Below are 18,952 nucleotides of genomic sequence, written 5' to 3'. Positions count from 1 at the left end.
TCTCTTTCTCTCTCTAATTTCTTTGCATCGATTGCCAAATCGACACAAGTTGGTCATGGACTGGTTATTTAGTGGTGTGGGTGGGCACGTAGACAACTGCTAATTAGTGTTCTCATTAACATTGTACGATCAGCGTCGATGGCAATAAAATTTCCCACAAAGATCGTCTGCCACGTGTCAGGTGACATCATCTCGTCCCGTCAAATGGACCGACTCGACCTACTCCTCTTCGACCGAGTCAATTTTCCCGGCTCAGACGTCGCTTCGGCGGCTCAGAGCTCGTGTCCTCTCAGCGAGTCGCGTCTCCGAGGCCTGACCCACGCCTCTGGTCACGACCCTCCCCGTTCTCAGTTCTGGAGAGCAAATAAATATCTACTTGGATGAGGACAAGAAGCAGGTCTCGGATGATCTGCACCTTCCCTGATTTCCATCCACGTTAACGAGAAGAAAACGTTGTCTTGACACCCGTCCACATCGGTGCAGCTCGAGGAGATAGCGAGCCAACCACGTGAGACAAGTCTACACCTAATACGCACTACTATTACTGCAGATGCAACAGAGTCCGGCTGGTAAGCCAAACGGTCGAGCCGAGTTGGTAGTGAGCCGAGAGATGGCAAGGTAGGCGAGTGAAAGCGCCGGTTGCAGCCGGTGACCCGAGCGCCCACCAGCACCGTCGGTGCCGTGGGCGGTCGCATCCGAGTCGGCACGATCGGATTCCCGAACGCGTTCCCGTCACGACATAGAAACGCGTTCCTGTGCCGGTTGCGTTCGGTCTCCGCGCCTATAAAAGGGGTTCGGGATTCTAACCACTGGAAGGCGTGAAAAGGGTTTGCACCTCTTCGAACCACCGAGAGGGCGGCGGAGATTAGGGTTCTTCGACCTCCTCTCTTCCTCCTCTCTCGCTTCGCTCTACGGTGAGCAATCTTTTCTTCCGTTTGATGTTTTTTATCCGCGTTCGTCTTGTGCGTTGCCTGCAACTTATATTGGTACAAAGTATCCGGTCTTTTTCCCTGGTTACAGCTCTGTTTTGCTTGTTTCGAGAATGAATGATTCGAGCCGATCTCGATGGTCGGCGCCGTGTTGGAGTTGTTGATGTTTCTGTCGGCTTCGAATTGGCTAAACCCTTGAACGAAATTTATTGTTGGTTTCTGGTTTTGCTCGATCCATGGGTTTTAAGGTGGAAAAGGTGGTAGCTTGAACAAATCCAGTTCCCTTTTGTTGATCTTCTGTTACCTTACTTTGAGCTGGATGGAGTGACTATAGATCGTGAACTTTTGCAGCGTAGCTGAGGATCTGCTCGGCGTGTCAGATTTAATTCTCCTTAAAACACGTTTAATTCTCTCCATGTTTAGCTTGTAGATTGATTCAAGCTTGTATCCCTGGCGGTATGGCATAAGCGGTTCAACTAAAACCTGACTATAGATTCTTATTCATTGTCCTATATCTCTTTGGTGATTTAGAATCTCAAATCTGTTCTTCTTCTAGTTAGAAGGTGTAAACGCGTGTAGATGCTCCCTTAAGTCGAGTCATTTTCATTTTTCACGTAGTAGAAGATCCAAAGTGTTACTAGTTTTGCTGTTGGTTCTATTAGAAAATTCTGGTTCCTCCCTGATGAGATGTTCTAAGGCAGACTTCCTTTTGTTTTTCTTAATCACTGTACTTAGTTCTTTGCCAATTTTTATATGTGTCTGTACCTTCCAAGATTATAATTCCATGCTTCTGGTCTCAGACATTGTTCCACCTGGTGAACAGTAGGTGGTATGTTTAGTTTGTCTGTTCTTGTGGTTCTCGTGCATCGTTAAGGTTTACAATCCATATCTTTCTATGACATGTATGCAACAGTATCTATACAATGCCTATATCTCGACATAACTTCATTGCTGTTCTGGTATTTTAGCTTGATGTCTCTTGTATTTGTTCAGATTCAGCTCTAACTAAGATGGAGGACACCTTCCTTTTCACCTCTGAATCTGTCAATGAGGGTCACCCTGACAAGCTCTGTGACCAGATCTCAGACGCGGTGCTTGATGCCTGCCTCGAGCAGGACCCCGACAGCAAGGTTGCGTGCGAGACCTGCACCAAGACCAACATGGTCATGGTCTTTGGTGAGATCACCACCAAGGGCAATATTGATTATGAGAAAATTGTCCGTGACACTTGCCGTGATATCGGGTTCACATCCGAGGATGTAGGCCTTGATGCCGACCACTGCAAGGTGCTTGTGAACATCGAGCAGCAGTCCCCTGACATTGCTCAGGGTGTTCATGGCCACTTCACAAAGCGCCCTGAGGAGATTGGTGCTGGCGACCAGGGACACATGTTTGGCTACGCGACCGATGAGACTCCTGAGTTGATGCCCCTCAGCCATGTCCTTGCTACGAAGCTTGGTGCTCGCCTCACTGAGGTTCGCAAGAATGGAACTTGTCCCTGGTTGAGGCCCGATGGCAAGACCCAGGTTACTGTTGAGTACCGAAACGACCATGGTGCCATGATTCCTGTCCGCGTGCACACCGTCCTCATCTCCACCCAACATGATGAGACCGTGACTAACGACGAGATTGCCGCTGACTTGAAGGAGCATGTTATCAAGCCTGTTATTCCGGAGCAGTACTTGGATGAAAAGACCATCTTCCATCTGAACCCCTCTGGTCGTTTTGTTATCGGTGGACCTCATGGTGATGCTGGCCTCACCGGTCGCAAGATCATTATCGACACCTACGGTGGCTGGGGAGCACACGGAGGTGGTGCCTTTTCGGGCAAAGATCCTACAAAGGTCGACCGAAGCGGTGCCTACGTCGCCAGGCAGGCAGCTAAGAGCATTGTGGCGAGTGAGCTTGCTCGTCGCTGCATCGTCCAGGTTTCCTATGCCATCGGGGTGCCCGAGCCGCTATCCGTGTTTGTTGACACTTACGGAACAGGCAAGATCCCCGATAAGGAGATTTTGAAGATTGTAAAGGAGAATTTTGACTTCAGGCCTGGGCTGATCACCATTAACCTTGGCCTAAAGAGGGGTGGGTACAGGTATCTCAAGACAGCAGCTTATGGACATTTTGGCAGGGACGACCCAGACTTCACCTGGGAGGTAGTCAAGCCCCTCGAGTGGGAGAAGCCAGCTGCTTAGATTGGTCATGGTGGCACCGAAAGCTGCTGCTGCTGCTGCTGCTGTTGCTCTTGTAGCCGTTGCTTGTTTGGTTGGTTATGTTGTGTTTCTTCGTTGTAATGGTATCAAAGTCGTCTACATGGGTTTGATCAAAGAAGAAAAGAAGGAAACTCGCATATCTTTCTCACCAACTATTATGGTTAATTCCTACTTGTGCAGTGGTTCAATGTTTCTCATTTGCCTAAAATTTTTCTTATATCTAATGTGGATTATATTTGGAAAAATAATCCAATTTCAGTTCGTACTTTGGCCTATCATCAGCCAATTTATATGGAAAAGTTTTGATTTGGGAGTATGAAAATGTTATCCAAATACTACTCAATCGATTGAGAACTTTCTGAGCATATCAATAGTATAAATGCTTTATACTCTTGTCTATGAAAAGAACATTATTTCTTCCTACCCTCTGCTTGTAAAAATAAATGTGGCACTTAGAAAAGAGTTACACATGAAATATATTTTTTGTGCCTCGAAACATGTTGTTTAAGCTTTGCAATGAATGAATCATCCTCCTTGCAATTGTCAGATTCTTCTGCTGCAAGGGCGATGTGGTGCGGGAAGACTGCAAGAACTCCCGAGGCACTTGTCATTGCTATCGATTAGAGCCCTGCAAAGAAACTTACTTACCTGCCTCTAATGCCTCATCATCGACTATACAATTCCCCCCCCCCTGCATTGTGAAAGAAAACAAGAAGCAGAAGAAGGCAGACAACAGTACAGAGGTGGTAAGATGGGAAGAGAGGAACAGCAAGGGAGGGGAAGAGAGCCAGGGAAGAGGCAGTGCATGGAAAGGGCAGCAACACGACGACTCTGTTTCTGACCCCATCCCATGCTCTACCTCGTCCCCGTCTTGCGCCCGCCTCCCTCCCTCCCTGCATCCATTTGCGCTCACTTTGTGGTTGCCATTGCTCCGGCTGTGGAACCGACATGAGCTTTGCCGCTTCCAGGGATGGATATTTATGCGGCGCTCACAGGCTGTGGACTTGTACTGCCGTTTCTTCGTGGATTTGATGGTACCACTACTTTCAAGTACCAAACCCGTGGCTGCACGCGTCAGTACAAGGAGCTCAACCTGTACTGCAGCCGTCTCTTTTGTACTATTTCGTTGAATTTGATCACGCAGCTTCCGATTCATCAACGAATAATCTTGTGATATGATACTATTAATTAATTGCTTACCTTTCATGGGCTGGCTTAGGTAGAGAAGGGTATGTCCTCAGATTGGGGCTCCAATGATGTTAACTGGGCCGGGGTAGGAAGGGATCAAAGGCTGGGACTCGTGGGCACGACGAGTGATCTGTGCTCTCTCCGGCTTCATCGGATCATGCCAAGGCCCTCGCCCGCAGCCTTTCTCTCTCCCTCTCTCTCTCGCTTCACGGACGCCAATTCCGTCGGCTAACTCAGGTACCAGTTAGTTTCCCGTGAACTGTTTGCAGAGGAAAGAACCGAGGAGATCAGAAGAGGAACGTACACTTATCTTATTGCTGCATAAACTGTACGAGTGATGTAGGCAATGCAGGCTCTTTATTGGCATCACAAGAGGCTTGTCAATCTGCCATCACATTCTCGCTGCCTCTTCATTCATCGGTGAAAAAGAAAGAAAAAAGATGTTTAGTTTGATGAGCATCTCTTCTTATTCAAGGATGTAAAGGATATTGGATGGTCCGAATGCCATCGAAGGTAAGAAGTGATTGCAAAGAGCTTTCATTTTGCATGTGGAAAGCCATGTCATCATCTACAAAGGGACAAATTTCCCGTGGGGATGCAGTGAGACCACAAGAAAAATAAGGAGATTGCAGTGGAACCAAGACCCCACATCAAGATTTTGCAGACACTCCTGCTTGATTACCTGCACAACAGATGCTTGAGGGATTGCTACAGACAAAACTGGTGTCTTCCGTCCACTGGCAGGGATCAAGTGGGCATTCAATTTGGTCTGCGTTGCTGTCTGGTGATCTGCATCTTCTCCACTTGTTGTGTTTCTCAGTACATATGGGTGCACTTGGAAGGGACTGTTGCTGGATTTTGTGATCAGTGGGCTTGTTTTGTTGCGTGCAGTTCTTGTTCTAGTTAAGCAGTCGGAGAAAGAACATGTGGCAAATTACATGTGAATATTATCGATGGTTCCTTATTAAGGGCTAAGCATGTGAATGACCGGTACTGCCATATAAAACTTGAATCCATGTGAAATTCCTTGGTTTACAACACAATGGTTACATTCTTATAGAGTTTAGTAGCTGACAAAATTCTGTGGGCGGCCATCAAATAAAAATATTAGTGGAGTCGGAAGAACTTAATGATTATGGTGGAAGATCAAGTCAAATGGTTATGAGATGGGTTAAGTAAATTAAGAAGTAAGTGGAGTAAACTTAATGGTTGTGGCCTTATAATTCTTGCTATTCCATTTAGCAGGGATGAAGACAGTTGTTGGGGTAGTACAGCCAAAGTTTTTTATCCTGGAAAATGAATTGGACATGTATCAGAGACACATGACAAGTATTTCAGGTGGATGCTGTAGTTGTTTGCAACCACACCAAAATATAGGTAAAAAGAGTTAACTTGTGTTAAAGAGATGGACAAAGGGTTAAATTAGACTTGTCTCATGGTAGTTAGCTCAATTTTGTCTCAATATGGATATGTCTTAAGCTGAGGAGGTGTGTGTAATGTTTTATTCTAATTGATCTTTTTCTTAGATGGTGGCAGGATTATTTGTTTGTTCTTCCATTATATTCCTAAATCATGCAAGAGATTACCCATTGGCTTTGTCGGGTCATCATGAGGAAGGAATTAAAGGAAGTTTCCATAGTCCAGATCAACTGCATCCCATTATGAAAGTAAATAGTCCAAAAAGACTGTTCCAATTGTCCTTTTTCTATTCTTAATTTCATGAATGGGAATCCAAAGACTCTATATCTTTTCTATGTTTCTGCTGGTGGGAATTTTTATCAATGAATATAGTCTTTACAGCATGCAGTCATTTTTTTAACTGACTGTGTCATCATCCCTGATTCCTTGGCCTGATATTTAGTATGAGCTATGCACTTGTCATTATACCCATTCTTTAAAACACTTCCTCATGTTATCAAATCTGTAGTTTGTGGTGTCTTTTTCCTTTCCTTAATAAGCTTACCTTCTCACTTCAGGGCCAATATCAACTTGTTATGTTATCAGTTGCACAGAGACTAAGTTTTCTTCCTACCACAGAAACAAACACACTGATCTTCTTCCTGCATCATGTCAACCTCCCAAACCCCACAGCTAATCCTTCTCCTTTGATTACATTCTCTGTGCACATAAACTACTAATTTTTTGGCGGTCACTTGATCTCAGCTGCTTTGAAGTTATTAGTTGTTAGTTCCGTGGCTTGTGCAGCATCCAAAAGCAACTGCTGCACCTCAACTATTAGTCAACTGTTGAGCCACTGACCAATTTCATATCTTTCATCGTCCTCCATGCTTACCTGCTTCTCCGTCTTCTGCTCTATGGTGAGAATGATCTGGTGAACTCTCTTGCCTAACAATCACAGCCTTGAAGCAGCCCTTGCACCAGAGAGAATCATGAAGCAGGAGCTTTCCACTGCTAATCACAAGGTCTCCTCGCCAGTGTCATCTGCAGGTCGAGCCAGAGTTTCCAGAATGAAGGATAGTCCGAGAGCAGTTACAGCTAATGGAGCCTCACCGGGCTCGAGGCCAAGGCCAAGCAGCACCAATGTAGCTAGAAAGTCTATCCAATTCAACAAGCTAAGGCCGGTCGTCAATGATGTGAGAATTCCAAAAGAAAGGAGTCACGAGGATGCCAAGGTTGCTGGTCTTCATGGAAGCCAGGTTGTTGAGCAGCATGCTCGGTTGCAGCGGAGGTTGGAATCAAACTTTAAGGGGCCTGAGGATGGAGCCAGTACAAGGATCAAAGAGTTGCAGGGTAGACTTGATGAGAGTGAGAGAACGGTGAGGGACTTGCAATCTGAGGTGTTGGCACTGAAAACTCAGATAGAGAAGCTGCAAGTCCTCAATGTTGAATTGGAGTCACAGAAAAAAAAACTAGAGAAAGATCTCTCTGGTGCTGAATCAAAAATTAAAGCTTTAGAGAAGCATGACCAGGTATGTGTATGGTCATATCTTCACACACTCGAATTTGGCACTGTGGTTGCTCGAAGAAAACACACTAAGTCATATAATTCTCTTATTTCCTTAGCTTGGTTGGGACTACAGCTGTTTTATCTAAATCTATTTACGTTGGTAGAAGAGGCCATTACAGAACGATATTTGTTAATGTTGGGTTTAACATGTTAATCTTTTTGATACACTTTAAAGTTGATCAGGTTGTGAAGGCTGATGGAGAAAAGTTTGAAACTATGTTACTATGAACAATTACTTTATCTATATACTCATTTCAAGTTTAGTTGTAATGGATGAAATCTAACATGTTCCTCAATGTGAAATAATTGCAGGTGGAATCAGTCAGAAAGTCTGGATTTATAGATGTATTGGAGGTTGTTCCTCATAAGTCAGAAAATACTGCAGAAATGGAGGTTGGAAGACATGATAATTGCAAAAACCAGTCTTCAGTACTGAATCCTATCACCAGAGCTGTAGAAGTCCAGTTGGAAGTTTTGGTCGAGAACCATTTTCCAGCTTTGGCATCTCCCCTATCCCCTATTGCTAGGGCGCCACCGCCACCACCACCACCACCTCATAATGCACAAGGAAGAGTGACAATGCATAAGGCTTCTGCACTAGCTGAATTGTATCATTCATTGACCAAGCAAGATGGAAAGCAAGGATCCATGAACAATGGCAGTTGTGCCAGTCCTCAATCTAACAAGGCACATCTTAGCATTGTTGGGGAACTTCAACATCGATCGGCTCACCTATTAGCGGTAACTGTTTTTTTTTTTTTTGTGGAAATTTCCAGAGAAAAATTGGTAACAACTGTTTGTCATGACATTTTAACATTAAAGTATTTATTCTTTTCATGCCTGCCTAATGTCTTCCATAGATCAAAGCAGATGTGGAAACAAAACGGCACCTCATCAAAAATCTTATAGAGAAGGTGCGATCAGTGTCTTTCGCAAATATGGAAGAAGTCTTGACTTTTGTTGATTGGCTTGATGGAGAGCTCTCCACCTTGGTAAGGCTTGTGTACAAGTTGATGGTTGTTACAGTGAGAATGAAGGATAAATTTCTGCATAGTCTATGACATCATTGGAGTTGCAAATACATTGCTAAGAACTTTTTTTATTTTATCTGAATATATGAAGAAGACTCCTCTGTTGATTTTTTTTACACTCTTCTGGTAGGGATTGAGCTTGCTTTAAGGAAAGTTTGATGTTTCAACAATGAACCTAGGACTTCATTGTCCATTGGCACTGTTGGCTTATCAGCAACATTGCGAAACTATAGAGAGTTCTACTTGAAGTATGAGAAAAACAACTTATTGACCTTCATCTTAATTTGAAGAATCTCTTGAGCACTTCATGGATTTTTAAGGTTGAAACGATCTTTTATAAACCGACCTTGACTCTAACTGTGTACTGTGTCATGAAAAAACAAATTCTTTTTCTAGTGAACAAGAAAAGCTGACATCACTCAGCAACATTTTTATGCCTTCATGTGGTGATTACCTTCCTGAAATCCAATTGATTCATTGATCATAGCAGTTAGTTTGGCGAGATTATTATGAATGTGGGAAAAAGCTCATTGACTCGAAACTCTATGCAAATATAGTTAGCACCTATATTGACATTAATGAGGTCGATAACTATTTCAAATATGTTGGATATATTTTGTTGTTCTCGCAAACATTTGTTTGGGCACTTTCTATCAAACTGGATAGGTATTTACGTTTGCAGCATGGCAGCATAATATGTTGTATCTTTTGACTTATTTGCAATGTGACTAATTGAAGATTAATCTTAACATCTTATGTTATGATTTGTCACTGTTTACTATTTCTTAGAGTCTTGGATACTTTGTTGCTGCATCTTGTGTATGCTTATGTGATTTCACTTTTATATGCTGAGCAGGCTGATGAGAGAGCTGTTCTGAAGCATTTTGACTGGCCTGAAAAGAAAGCTGATGCCCTGCGCGAGGCTGCCTTTGAATTCCGTGATCTGAAACGGTTAGAAGCTGAAGTCTCTTCTTTCAAGGATGATGTCTGCCTACCATGTGAGGCCACCCTAAAAAAAATTTCAAACTTACTAGATAAGTGAGTATCATCTGATGATCCATTCTCTTCTGACTACTCAGCTATCCTATATTTAGTTCTCTATCAAATATATATTTCTCCTTATATCCATTTTAATGATGAAAGATTGGAGCGGAGCGTTGGTAGATTGATTAAGTTGAGGGCTGCAAGTATGCTGTTGTATAGCGAGTGCAAAATTCCAACTGATTGGATGCTAGAATCTGGGATGGTTTGCAAGGTATGCTTTAAGTTGCTTATGGCCTCACATAATTGCATGCATGTGATGATTCTTGTGCTTCGATAGATTAAATACAAATGTGTTTTATTATCACTAGCACAATAAACATGTCAACGTTATAAGAAAGAATGCTGCTTTGATGCACCATAAAATGTTAATACACCTAAAATTTCATTTATTACCTCAATCACTCGTTCTTCCTATGATCACCTTCTCATGTTCAAAAGTTTGCTCTATATATATATATATATATATTTTTTTTTTTTTTTTTTTTTGAGGTGTAGTACTGTGAACTCTGTAGAAGCCTTTTCCAAGAGGTAGTAATTAACATATACTTGTTGCAGATGAAGCAGGTATCGTTGCAACTTGCAAGAGTCTACATGAGGAGAGTGTCAATGGAGCTTGAATCAGTTCGGCCTTCAGAAAAGGAGACGGCACAAAAGGCACTTCTCTTTCAGGGGGTGCGTTTTGCTTACAGAGCACACCAGGCAAGTCATTGGACTGCAATTATCTGAGAATAATTCTCACCAATCATAGGCCACAGTTTAGGTTAATATATACAATGTAGGATAATAAAAGAAGACATTTTTCTTTATAACCATGCAAAAGGGTGATTCTTTCCAAGTCCTGCTTGGTAAAATTCTCATGATTTATGAGATCAAACATGGCCACACAATTATTTTTTGAGAAGAAATCGGCAAGACATTACATGAAGGAAACAATTTATTCATGACCGGAAAGTTCAGTTTTTCTCTGAGGATATGACATCTATTTCAAACTGCCAAGCAGTTCAGTTTTTCTCTGAGGATATGACATCTATTTCAAACACTAAGAAGAACTATACCTGATATAGTTCTGGTTATTGCTTGGCAGTTTGCAGGAGGACTGGACTCTGAAATGATGTTCACCATTGAGGAGTTAAAGAAGAGGGTTGAGTCACGGGGTAGAGGACAGTAGAGGAACTTCATGGTACGACCGTGCCAGTATAATATGCGCATCGAAGATCAATTCAATTCTGGTAGTGAAGAGGGAGGCATTATGGAGCTGATGGACTGAGGATCCTCTGTCAGAACAAAATTCTAGTCCTGTTCCAGTTTAAATGATGGCATCCGAGGGGCATCAACAACAGTTACACCAGACGCTTGTGTCCGAAAGAAGAATATCCAAGGAATTTGATGACCTCAACCGAACCAAAGAAGTAAATTTTCGTGTGACGACTTCACAATTTTCAAGCCGCTTTTCAAAGGGATGGACAACAGCGCAATGCACTGCATTTTCTGCAACTAAAAGGTTATTTTGTGTGTGAGCTCTTCGCCATGTATTTGTCCAAAAAGTACGTGAACATTTGAACCAAGTGGTAATCTTCCACCAGCGGATGAGATGCATGAGCGCTCTTGTCTATGTGTCTGTGTCAAAAGTACTAGTGTGTTGTTACTTCCTTGGAACTCCCTGTTTCCATGTCTCACTTTCATTCTGTGTTCCTGTTTGACTGGTTAGCAAAGTTGGAGAGTCAACCAAAGTTTACTGATGTGTCTCACTCATTTTACTGTTTTGAAGGTGATTATTCCTGCACATCAAAATGCTGTCTGTTGTTTATCCACACCAACTAATGGATTGACTGCTCGTAAAAGGATTCTAGTAGCTGAATCAACTTGGCTAATTCAGTGAGTTCTTTTGGTTCTTGATCTCTCTGTGGCTGAGACTTCCTGCAGTCTGGTGCTCCATGAAGTCATCATCCATGACGAATCAAGGTGAGGAGGAACACATTGACCAAGAATCCATCACTGGTCCATGAATTGCTTTAAGATTGGTAAGTATTTTTGTTATCTTTTTATTAGGAATAAGTAAATTGAATTACTTGATGAATAAGGAATTTGAGAATCCGACTGTGCTCGAGAGGATGCTGATGGACGGCTCAAGATTCATCAGGTGGGCAACGTGTGGCATGTGATGTGCGGAGTGCGTCCGACAGCTCTCCTGAGCACAGCAGGTAACGAGTTAGCTGTACTCATAATTACGTAGGTCCATGGCAGGTAGCCTTCATGGGGTACTCCTCCTCATTAAAGCTCCCGCCCTGCAGCTGAGGAGAGAGCAACGGCGTTGGCATTTCCATGTCGCTTCCGGCGGGCCCTCGCCCACTCACATGGCAGCCATTGATGAGAGAGCTCACACCCAACAGGGCAAGCATTTTCGGTAGCTCTCTTCCCTCCCCGCTGATGCTCCCACAATGCAACCAAATCATTGATCCCACTGTTCACACAGTCGCTCACTGTTCTCTCTCTCTCTCTCTCTCTCTCTCTCTCTCTCTCTACCAACGACAAGATGATGTCTTTGTCCGGTGAAGGGTTGAGAGGATGGCATTCTTATACATCAAGAAAAAAACTATGGTATTCTTGCTTAGACATTGGATTCCAAAGCTGGGGGACTCTACGGTGATGCAGCAGGGAAGAGCAGGCAGCACCTTTTATTTCCATGTCCTTTTCCCTCCCATCCCTGTCTCCCCCTCCCCCCAACCCCTTTTTAGACCTTCCAATCCTTTTTTAACTCCTAAGAATCTCTGTTCCCAACGCCCAGCCTTCGCTTAGAACTGAGAAGAAACCGAAGCTGTTTCCTCACATTAATCTTTCATTAACGCCCGGTGATTATTTTCCAAGTGTAAAAGGAAGTCTCTTCTTGTCACGAAGCACGGATTCTTCTCCGAGTTATGTACTCCCTCTGATGCAGCTGGTGGCAGATACATGTGCCTACTGAGAGCACGTTATTGCTGCCCCTGCCGCAGTCGAGAAGTGTAGGTAAGCCACTGCAGCGCACTGCAGAAATGTTGTCCTTGTCGTCAGCTGAGACTGCTCACCAGAAGGCAGAAGAATTCTGGATCTGAACTCGCACTAAGAAAGAAACACGTCTTCATGCATGCCATTCATTCTGTTAATATGCCATCGAATTAAAATTTGGATTGAATCGGATTTTTGAGGGCACTGTGATGATGGTTTCCTTTTTCTCATCACCAAGAAGTTCGACCGAGGTGTGGGAACAAGTTTCTCCCTGCTCCAAGTTACGAGCAGGACAGGTCCAGCTCTGGAACCATGTGCAAGCTTTGCTTGATTGAGAATTTAGCCATAAAGAGGGAGAACATGATTGCTAAGCTCGTACTTCATCATGGTCTTAATGCTCAAAGTAGTCCCAGTTGGAATGACTCAACTAGTCCTACTGTCCTTCTGCAGAAGATTTGCCTCCACAAATGTTGGTAAGTGATTCCCTTTCGGCTAATTATCTTATTCTATACTAAATTTTGCTTGGTTTTGGATGGCAAGACGAAGTTTGTGGAATTGAATCCAAAGAATCAGACTGCTTCACTCTGACTGAAAGCCATTGTTTGTGACATAAAGAGTTCATCCAATCTTTATGGGATACTGTTTGACAAGAAGATGACAAGACGTTAACCGTACACGAGAAGCGAGGTAGGGGAGGGCTGTAAGGTCATTTCATGGGAGTCTTCACGGGTATTCTGGTCACTGGAATCCAAGAGGCAATGACCGGCCATGTAGAACTGCTGACCCTTTCCCACTGCTCCTCAGCTGGCTGTAATCTGCCCTCTTCCCCGGGTTTTGGTTTGCCAGATTTCCAAACTGTAACTGACCAAGCCAATTCTTTCATGAAATGACATATGTTTCTCCCTCAGGCTGAGAGAGAGAGAGAGAGAGAGAGAGAGAGTATGGTTTCAGAGGAAAGCAGTCTAAAAAGAGTGAGGTAGCCAATCAACTTACAAGAACTCAGCAGAAGCAGCAGCACGGGCAGAACTCTTAGCTTCATTCCCGTGATTTCATGGGAGTTCTCTGCCCACAGGGACACCAAAACCAACCTGGTCTGCTCCAATTCGCAGTGGGTTTGAGGCAGCTCGGGAAGGCACAGTAGAGCCATGAGGGTGGTTTGTCCGGGAAGAGAGGGAGGGAGCAGCTGAAGACAAAAGGTGGTGGACAAGGACCGCTTGTTCTTTAGAAAGGACAGTGTCATGATTTTTCTCCTCTTTCTTGCAATTTCTCCCCCTTTAGGTTGGTGGTGGGATTGGTCTTCAGGTTCCACTTCCACTTGATGGTGATCGTATCATTTAGATCGACCGGAGGTCCCTCAAGGGTGTTGGTGGTGCTTTCCCTTCGGCCTCTGTAGATCCTTCTTGCTTTGCTTCTTTGGGGAGATCAGAGCCCGGTCATATGAAGAGATCTGCAGCTGTACGTGGTTCTCTTCCTCCTCGCTTTCTTCTTGGATTCCTATTTTCTTAATGTCTTCAGATCAATTGTTGAGCGCACCAATGTGGTTCCTTCTTAGTGGATCTTAGTTTCTGATGCTCCATTTCTCTGTGCTTTCTCTGTAAGTATTATTTTAACACCGAAATGTGGTTCGACATATAGAGATCTGTGACTAAAAACACACTTCTTTTTATTTCTTAATCTGTTCTTTCTTTCTTTCTTCTTGTCGTCTTACCAATATTGTTTGTTGGCTGCAACCCAACCATCAACTCCTGGAACGAAGCAAAAGAAAGTTCCAATTTTCCTGATCCGTATTCTGCATGGTGAAATGGTCTTATCTTATAATTGATTTGATTTATTGTTCTATTAATGATATGATATTGTGCATAACTCGTGGTTCTGATATTAGATGCATATTGGATTTATGATTTTTGATCCTGTTTTTTAGCCATTACGCTCTATCAGAAGGAATAGAATTCCTTTTCGTCGAAGAATCTTTATCTGGACTTGTAGATTGCTAGGCTGCAATATTGATCCTTCTTTCTCATGGATCGATATAGGGTAGGCTCTCAAGCGGAACTTATCTCCTCCCTTTAATGCTACACATTGTTTTAGTAATTTGATTGATAGATTCACCAACCTGTATAAGTTCTAGTTGGTAGAAAACCAGGTGAGTTTTGATAATGTCATTATTTGCATACGTTTGTTTCTGTTTATTGATCGATCCATTTGTTTCTTTGGTCCCATTTTGGTGTTCTTTTCCATTTACTTCTGTTAATTTGATCGATACATAAATTCTCTTTGTGATACGAGTGTGGCTCAAATTGCTCACGAGATGCCAGTAGACATTCTGATAGGTGATTTTATCTTCCCTCGTTGTCATCTATAATTCTTGATCTCAGATCAAAATAATATACTCCCTCCCTCGGGTTTTTCATTTCTTGGTTTCTGAAAGGCGATGATTGTAGACCGATATTTGAATTGAACCGCTTAATTGCACCTTCCGTAATACGTAAGATCTCATTTTAAAGGACAATTGCTCTAGGTTTCCTCTAGTTGATTCTGCTAATTCAAGTTGAGACTCACAATTGGGTTCTGGAGAACTAGTTTACCTAATCGGATCATGGAGAAACAGAAATATCTTGGGCCTCATTCTTAAAGTGCACATTATAAAGGATGTGTGTTACATATTTTTCTTTTAATTGTTAAAATTTGATCTGATTTTGAGATTGATCTGAATGTTAACGTATGTATTTTCCACTCAGCTACTCGAGATTCTTACGATTCTTGCAATTATCGGTGAGTCCTCATGGGCTGCCTTGCCTGGCTCATACTGCAAGGAGATGGGATCAAGCACGTACCGACCACACAGTGTCAGTGTAACAGAGTTTGGTGCCGTAGGTGATGGCATCACGCTAAATACCAAAGCATTTCAGAATGCTATCTTTTATCTCCATTCTTTCGCTGATAAGGGTGGGGCGCAGCTCTTTGTGCCTGCTGGAAAGTGGCTGACGGGGAGTTTTAGTCTCATAAGCCATCTCACTTTATCGCTGGACAAGGATGCAGTAATAATTGGATCCATGGTGAGTGAATGCTTCAAATTTGCAGTATTGGGTACATAAGAGTCTACAATTCTTAGTGGTCATGCGCCCGCACTGCCTTTGCTTTTTGTTTGCAAGCCCACTGTTTTACTAGGCTTTTGTAGCAGCTGTCTCCTCGATGTTGAATCCGAAACAGCAAGCTTCAAAATTTGTTCGTGTTGATGAAGGTTGTCTGAATTATGTTGTATCTGTGTTCAGTTTAGCCATATCATGCCTCTCATAATCGGAGCAATATTTTACCCTCTTTTTGCCATATAAGATTGCATGTGATGAACTGGAAGCTGATCTGTGACGTTTTCATACAGGATTCTTCTGATTGGCCAGTCATTGATCCATTGCCTTCATATGGCCGAGGCAGGGAGCTACCTGGTGGAAGGCATCAAAGCCTTATACATGGTTCCAACTTGACAGACGTAATAATAACAGGTATATATATCAAATGAATTTTGTGTAGTAGTTATCTGTTAAGTCACAACGGAGCAATTGACATCTTATCGAATGTTATGCTAGGACAACCTTTTCTTAGTTCCTGTTGGATGCTTTTGCAGCGGTCCAGTTTCAGCATTCAAATGGCCAGGACTCACTATGGTATACTGTATAATCATTATACTGATTTTACTATCAACTTCCTCCAGGTGGCAATGGGACTGTTGATGGCCAAGGCTGTGTTTGGTGGGAGTGGTTTAACAACCACACTCTGAACTATACTCGACCGCATCTCATAGAACTGATGTACTCAAAAGGAGTGGTTATCTCAAATCTTACTTTCATCAACTCACCGTTTTGGGCCATCCACCCTGTATATTGCAGGTTTGTCCCTCCTAGGGTTTTGATTTATTTCTCTTGTTAGCTCTTTACATTGATGCTCGAGTGGAGCTTCATGTGCTAGGGGAGACTTGAAACTGATTTTTAGTGGATTAACAGCCAAGTGCTCGTCCAGAATGTCACAATTCTTGCTCCACCTGATTCACCAAATACAGATGGGATCGATCCCGGTAAGCCGAAAATTTAAAAGCTTGAATTGTGGTTGCATTATTCGGTATCAACTTGAAGTAGGGATGTTCTGATAAAGATGTTTATACCTAATTACTGACAGTTTTATCTGGTGAAACTGGTTTTTCTTTTTGTTTAACATTATCTAGTTGCCAAATTTTGAGTTTGCTGATACTCTAGTTTCATAACTTCATAATTTGTGGCTCTGAATAGAATACGAAGAGACCCATTATTCCAAACTCTGGCTCTTAATATAAGGCCTAATTTACTATCCTGTTTATGATCTCGTTCGGAATTTATGATGATCAACTGTATAAACTTAAAACGAAATGGTTTGAACAAATCCAGTGTGGAAATCGGCAGATTAACATTATCCTTGTGCACTCTATAATAGTCAAATTAATAGGAAGATGGAATTCCATATGATCCAATAAAAGGTTTGCTTGGATGGATCAGGCATGGATCAGTCGTAGGATATACAATTGGCATACAACTTCATCAGATTATGGGATAGGGTTCTTCTTGATGTGACTAGGACTTGACTGGTATAGGTTGGACTTGGTTTAAATGACTTCAGTGATTGGTTGGACCAATTGATCGAAGGGTTGGCAGGATTGACCCAAGATTAGTTTGACTGTGGTCGATCCCAACACCCTATCGAAAGATCAGACATTTTTACTGATGGACTTCACCAATCTCAGGATTGGTCTTGATTAATGTCAGCTAAATCAAATCAAGTTTAGCCAGTCCCACAAGTCATGTTCATAGTAATCTTTATAAGCAACAGGCATGACAAAGCACACTTATGATAAGGAATTAGCTATGAACCAAGTAATTGTCTCTAGAGTTCAGAAACAAGGTGAATGATTCAAATGCATCATCAGCTCCATTAACTATGCTCCATGTATGAAGTCGATATGCCTTAAATCATTGCGTTCGTGGAACCTTAATGACCAGCTTGTGCATTCATTCCTGCAATATAGCTTAATTTATTGATCCTCAATATCCAAGTGCTTCTTTGAGCTTCTATCACAAATACCGCAAATATAAGTTTCCTGCTAACATATTATCATCAGTGGATGAGCTTGCAAATATACCTTGTTGTCAATCAGTTTTTCTCAGCAAGGATGGACTGCTGAGAAAGTAGCTTTGTAATTGCAGTATGAAGGATTGTTGAAAGACTTCTGTGTTTTGGGCTTTTGCAAATTTTCAAATGTAGACGTGAGTTTTAGATGTCTAGTAAAGCAGTAGCTAAATTTATATTCTTAGATTCATCAGTATTGCTATTCTATAGTGTTGCTTTTTCTGTAAATCATTAATATCGCTTTCAGATAGACATCAAGATCTATTGCAAGGTTGACTACTAAAATGAGAAAACCATGGCGGTATTCTATGTATTATACGCATATGATTTTCTTGATTTCATATATTTGACTTGTTTTCTTTAATCTGATTAATAATCTGTCCATGTGCCATGTTTCATTAATAGCTGTCCAAATAAATCCAGATTCATCTGACAATGTCTGCATCGAAGATTGTTACATCAGCACCGGTGACGATCTCATAGTTATCAAAAGTGGATGGGATGAATATGGCATCTCCTTTGCTCGACCAAGCTCCAACATCAGCATCCGGCACATTGTTGGCGAGGCCAATTCAGGTGCAGGCATTGCCTTAGGAAGCGAGATGTCTGGCGGCATATCAAATGTGCGGGCAGAGGACATCTGTCTCTTCAACTCATTGTATGGCATCAGGATAAAAACGTCCCCAGGACGCGGTGGGTATGTTCGGCACATACACATCTCGAATGTCATCATGACCAATGTCAAGACAGCGATCGGGATAACGGGACGGTATGGTGAGCATCCAGACGAGAACTACGATCCAAATGCACTTCCAGTTATAGACATGATCACCATCGAAGATGTTTCGGGAACAGTTATCAAGCATGCTGGCACATTAGAGGGAATCAAGGGGGATAACTTCAACAGCATTTGCTTGTCCAATGTCCACCTTAATGTGACTTCAAAGCATCCATGGAAGTGTTCCTACATCGAAGGCTTTTCGAACCTAGTCACTCCAGAATTATGTGAATCACTCAGAAACCCCTACCAATCATCAGTTTGCTATACTGCTAACCATTTCGACTGCTGCAATCTGGTCCAAGCTGCCTGAGAAGTGTGTTGGGAGATCTGGCATCACGCTAACCTTGTTCAGGCAATGCATACAAGTAGAAATAACTCCGATACATGCGCTTATTTTGTTTATCTGTTGACATATTGTGTTTAACTTCCAGCTGAGACTGGTATTGCTTTCTTTTCTTGTCATAATAAGTTGCAAAGAGCATGAAGTCTTCCTTTCCAGAGAGCATGCTGCTCTTGCCTCCATCCTTGCTATAGAATTCGAGTGAATGAGTGATGTAAATTGGTGTCCTTTTTTTCATTGTGATTGCTTTTCTTTTCTTTTCTTTTCTTTTCTTTTCTTTTTTGTCCGAGTAAAATCTTGAAAAGTGAGGCTTGGAATATGTCTGTTG

General features: G+C 42.5%; 3 protein-coding genes across 5 annotated transcripts; all 3 read left to right on the top strand.

Moving 5' to 3' along the window:
- Window positions 1–623: 623 nt before the first annotated feature.
- LOC135587142 (S-adenosylmethionine synthase) lies at window positions 624–3,291 on the top strand. The gene is made up of 2 exons (XM_065078182.1): window positions 624–914; window positions 1,923–3,291. Exon 2 carries the CDS (start codon window positions 1,940–1,942, stop codon window positions 3,119–3,121), a length of 1,182 nt encoding a protein of 393 aa, XP_064934254.1. The 5' UTR covers window positions 624–914; window positions 1,923–1,939; the 3' UTR covers window positions 3,122–3,291.
- A 153-nt stretch (window positions 3,292–3,444) lies between these two features.
- Window positions 3,445–11,107, top strand: LOC135587140 (INCREASED PETAL GROWTH ANISOTROPY 1-like protein 1). 3 transcript variants are annotated; one of them, XM_065078178.1, is made up of 8 exons: window positions 3,445–4,564; window positions 4,671–7,257; window positions 7,608–8,036; window positions 8,156–8,287; window positions 9,183–9,364; window positions 9,470–9,581; window positions 9,926–10,069; window positions 10,455–11,107. In XM_065078178.1, the coding sequence occupies exons 2-8, from the start codon at window positions 6,718–6,720 to the stop codon at window positions 10,536–10,538; spliced, it is 1,623 nt and encodes a 540-aa protein (XP_064934250.1). In that variant the 5' UTR covers window positions 3,445–4,564; window positions 4,671–6,717; the 3' UTR covers window positions 10,539–11,107. The 3 variants fall into 3 exon arrangements, with proteins under 3 accessions (XP_064934250.1, XP_064934252.1, XP_064934251.1); XM_065078180.1 differs by having other exon boundaries at window positions 3,445–5,704; window positions 6,687–7,257; XM_065078179.1 differs by having other exon boundaries at window positions 3,445–5,994; window positions 6,687–7,257.
- A 1,944-nt stretch (window positions 11,108–13,051) lies between these two features.
- Window positions 13,052–18,889, top strand: LOC103993712 (probable polygalacturonase). Its single transcript, XM_065078181.1, has 6 exons — window positions 13,052–13,807; window positions 15,091–15,408; window positions 15,732–15,852; window positions 16,062–16,236; window positions 16,351–16,421; window positions 17,927–18,889. Exons 1-6 carry the CDS (start codon window positions 13,790–13,792, stop codon window positions 18,592–18,594), a joined length of 1,371 nt encoding a protein of 456 aa, XP_064934253.1. The 5' UTR covers window positions 13,052–13,789; the 3' UTR covers window positions 18,595–18,889.
- Window positions 18,890–18,952: the final 63 nt, after the last annotated feature.

This window comes from Musa acuminata, chromosome BXJ1-8, assembly GCF_036884655.1.
Source record: "Musa acuminata AAA Group cultivar baxijiao chromosome BXJ1-8, Cavendish_Baxijiao_AAA, whole genome shotgun sequence".
Classification (NCBI taxonomy): Eukaryota; Viridiplantae; Streptophyta; class Magnoliopsida; order Zingiberales; family Musaceae; genus Musa; species Musa acuminata.
The sequence above is the reverse complement of the archived record's forward strand: the minus strand, read 5'-3'. Positions and strand labels throughout refer to the sequence as shown.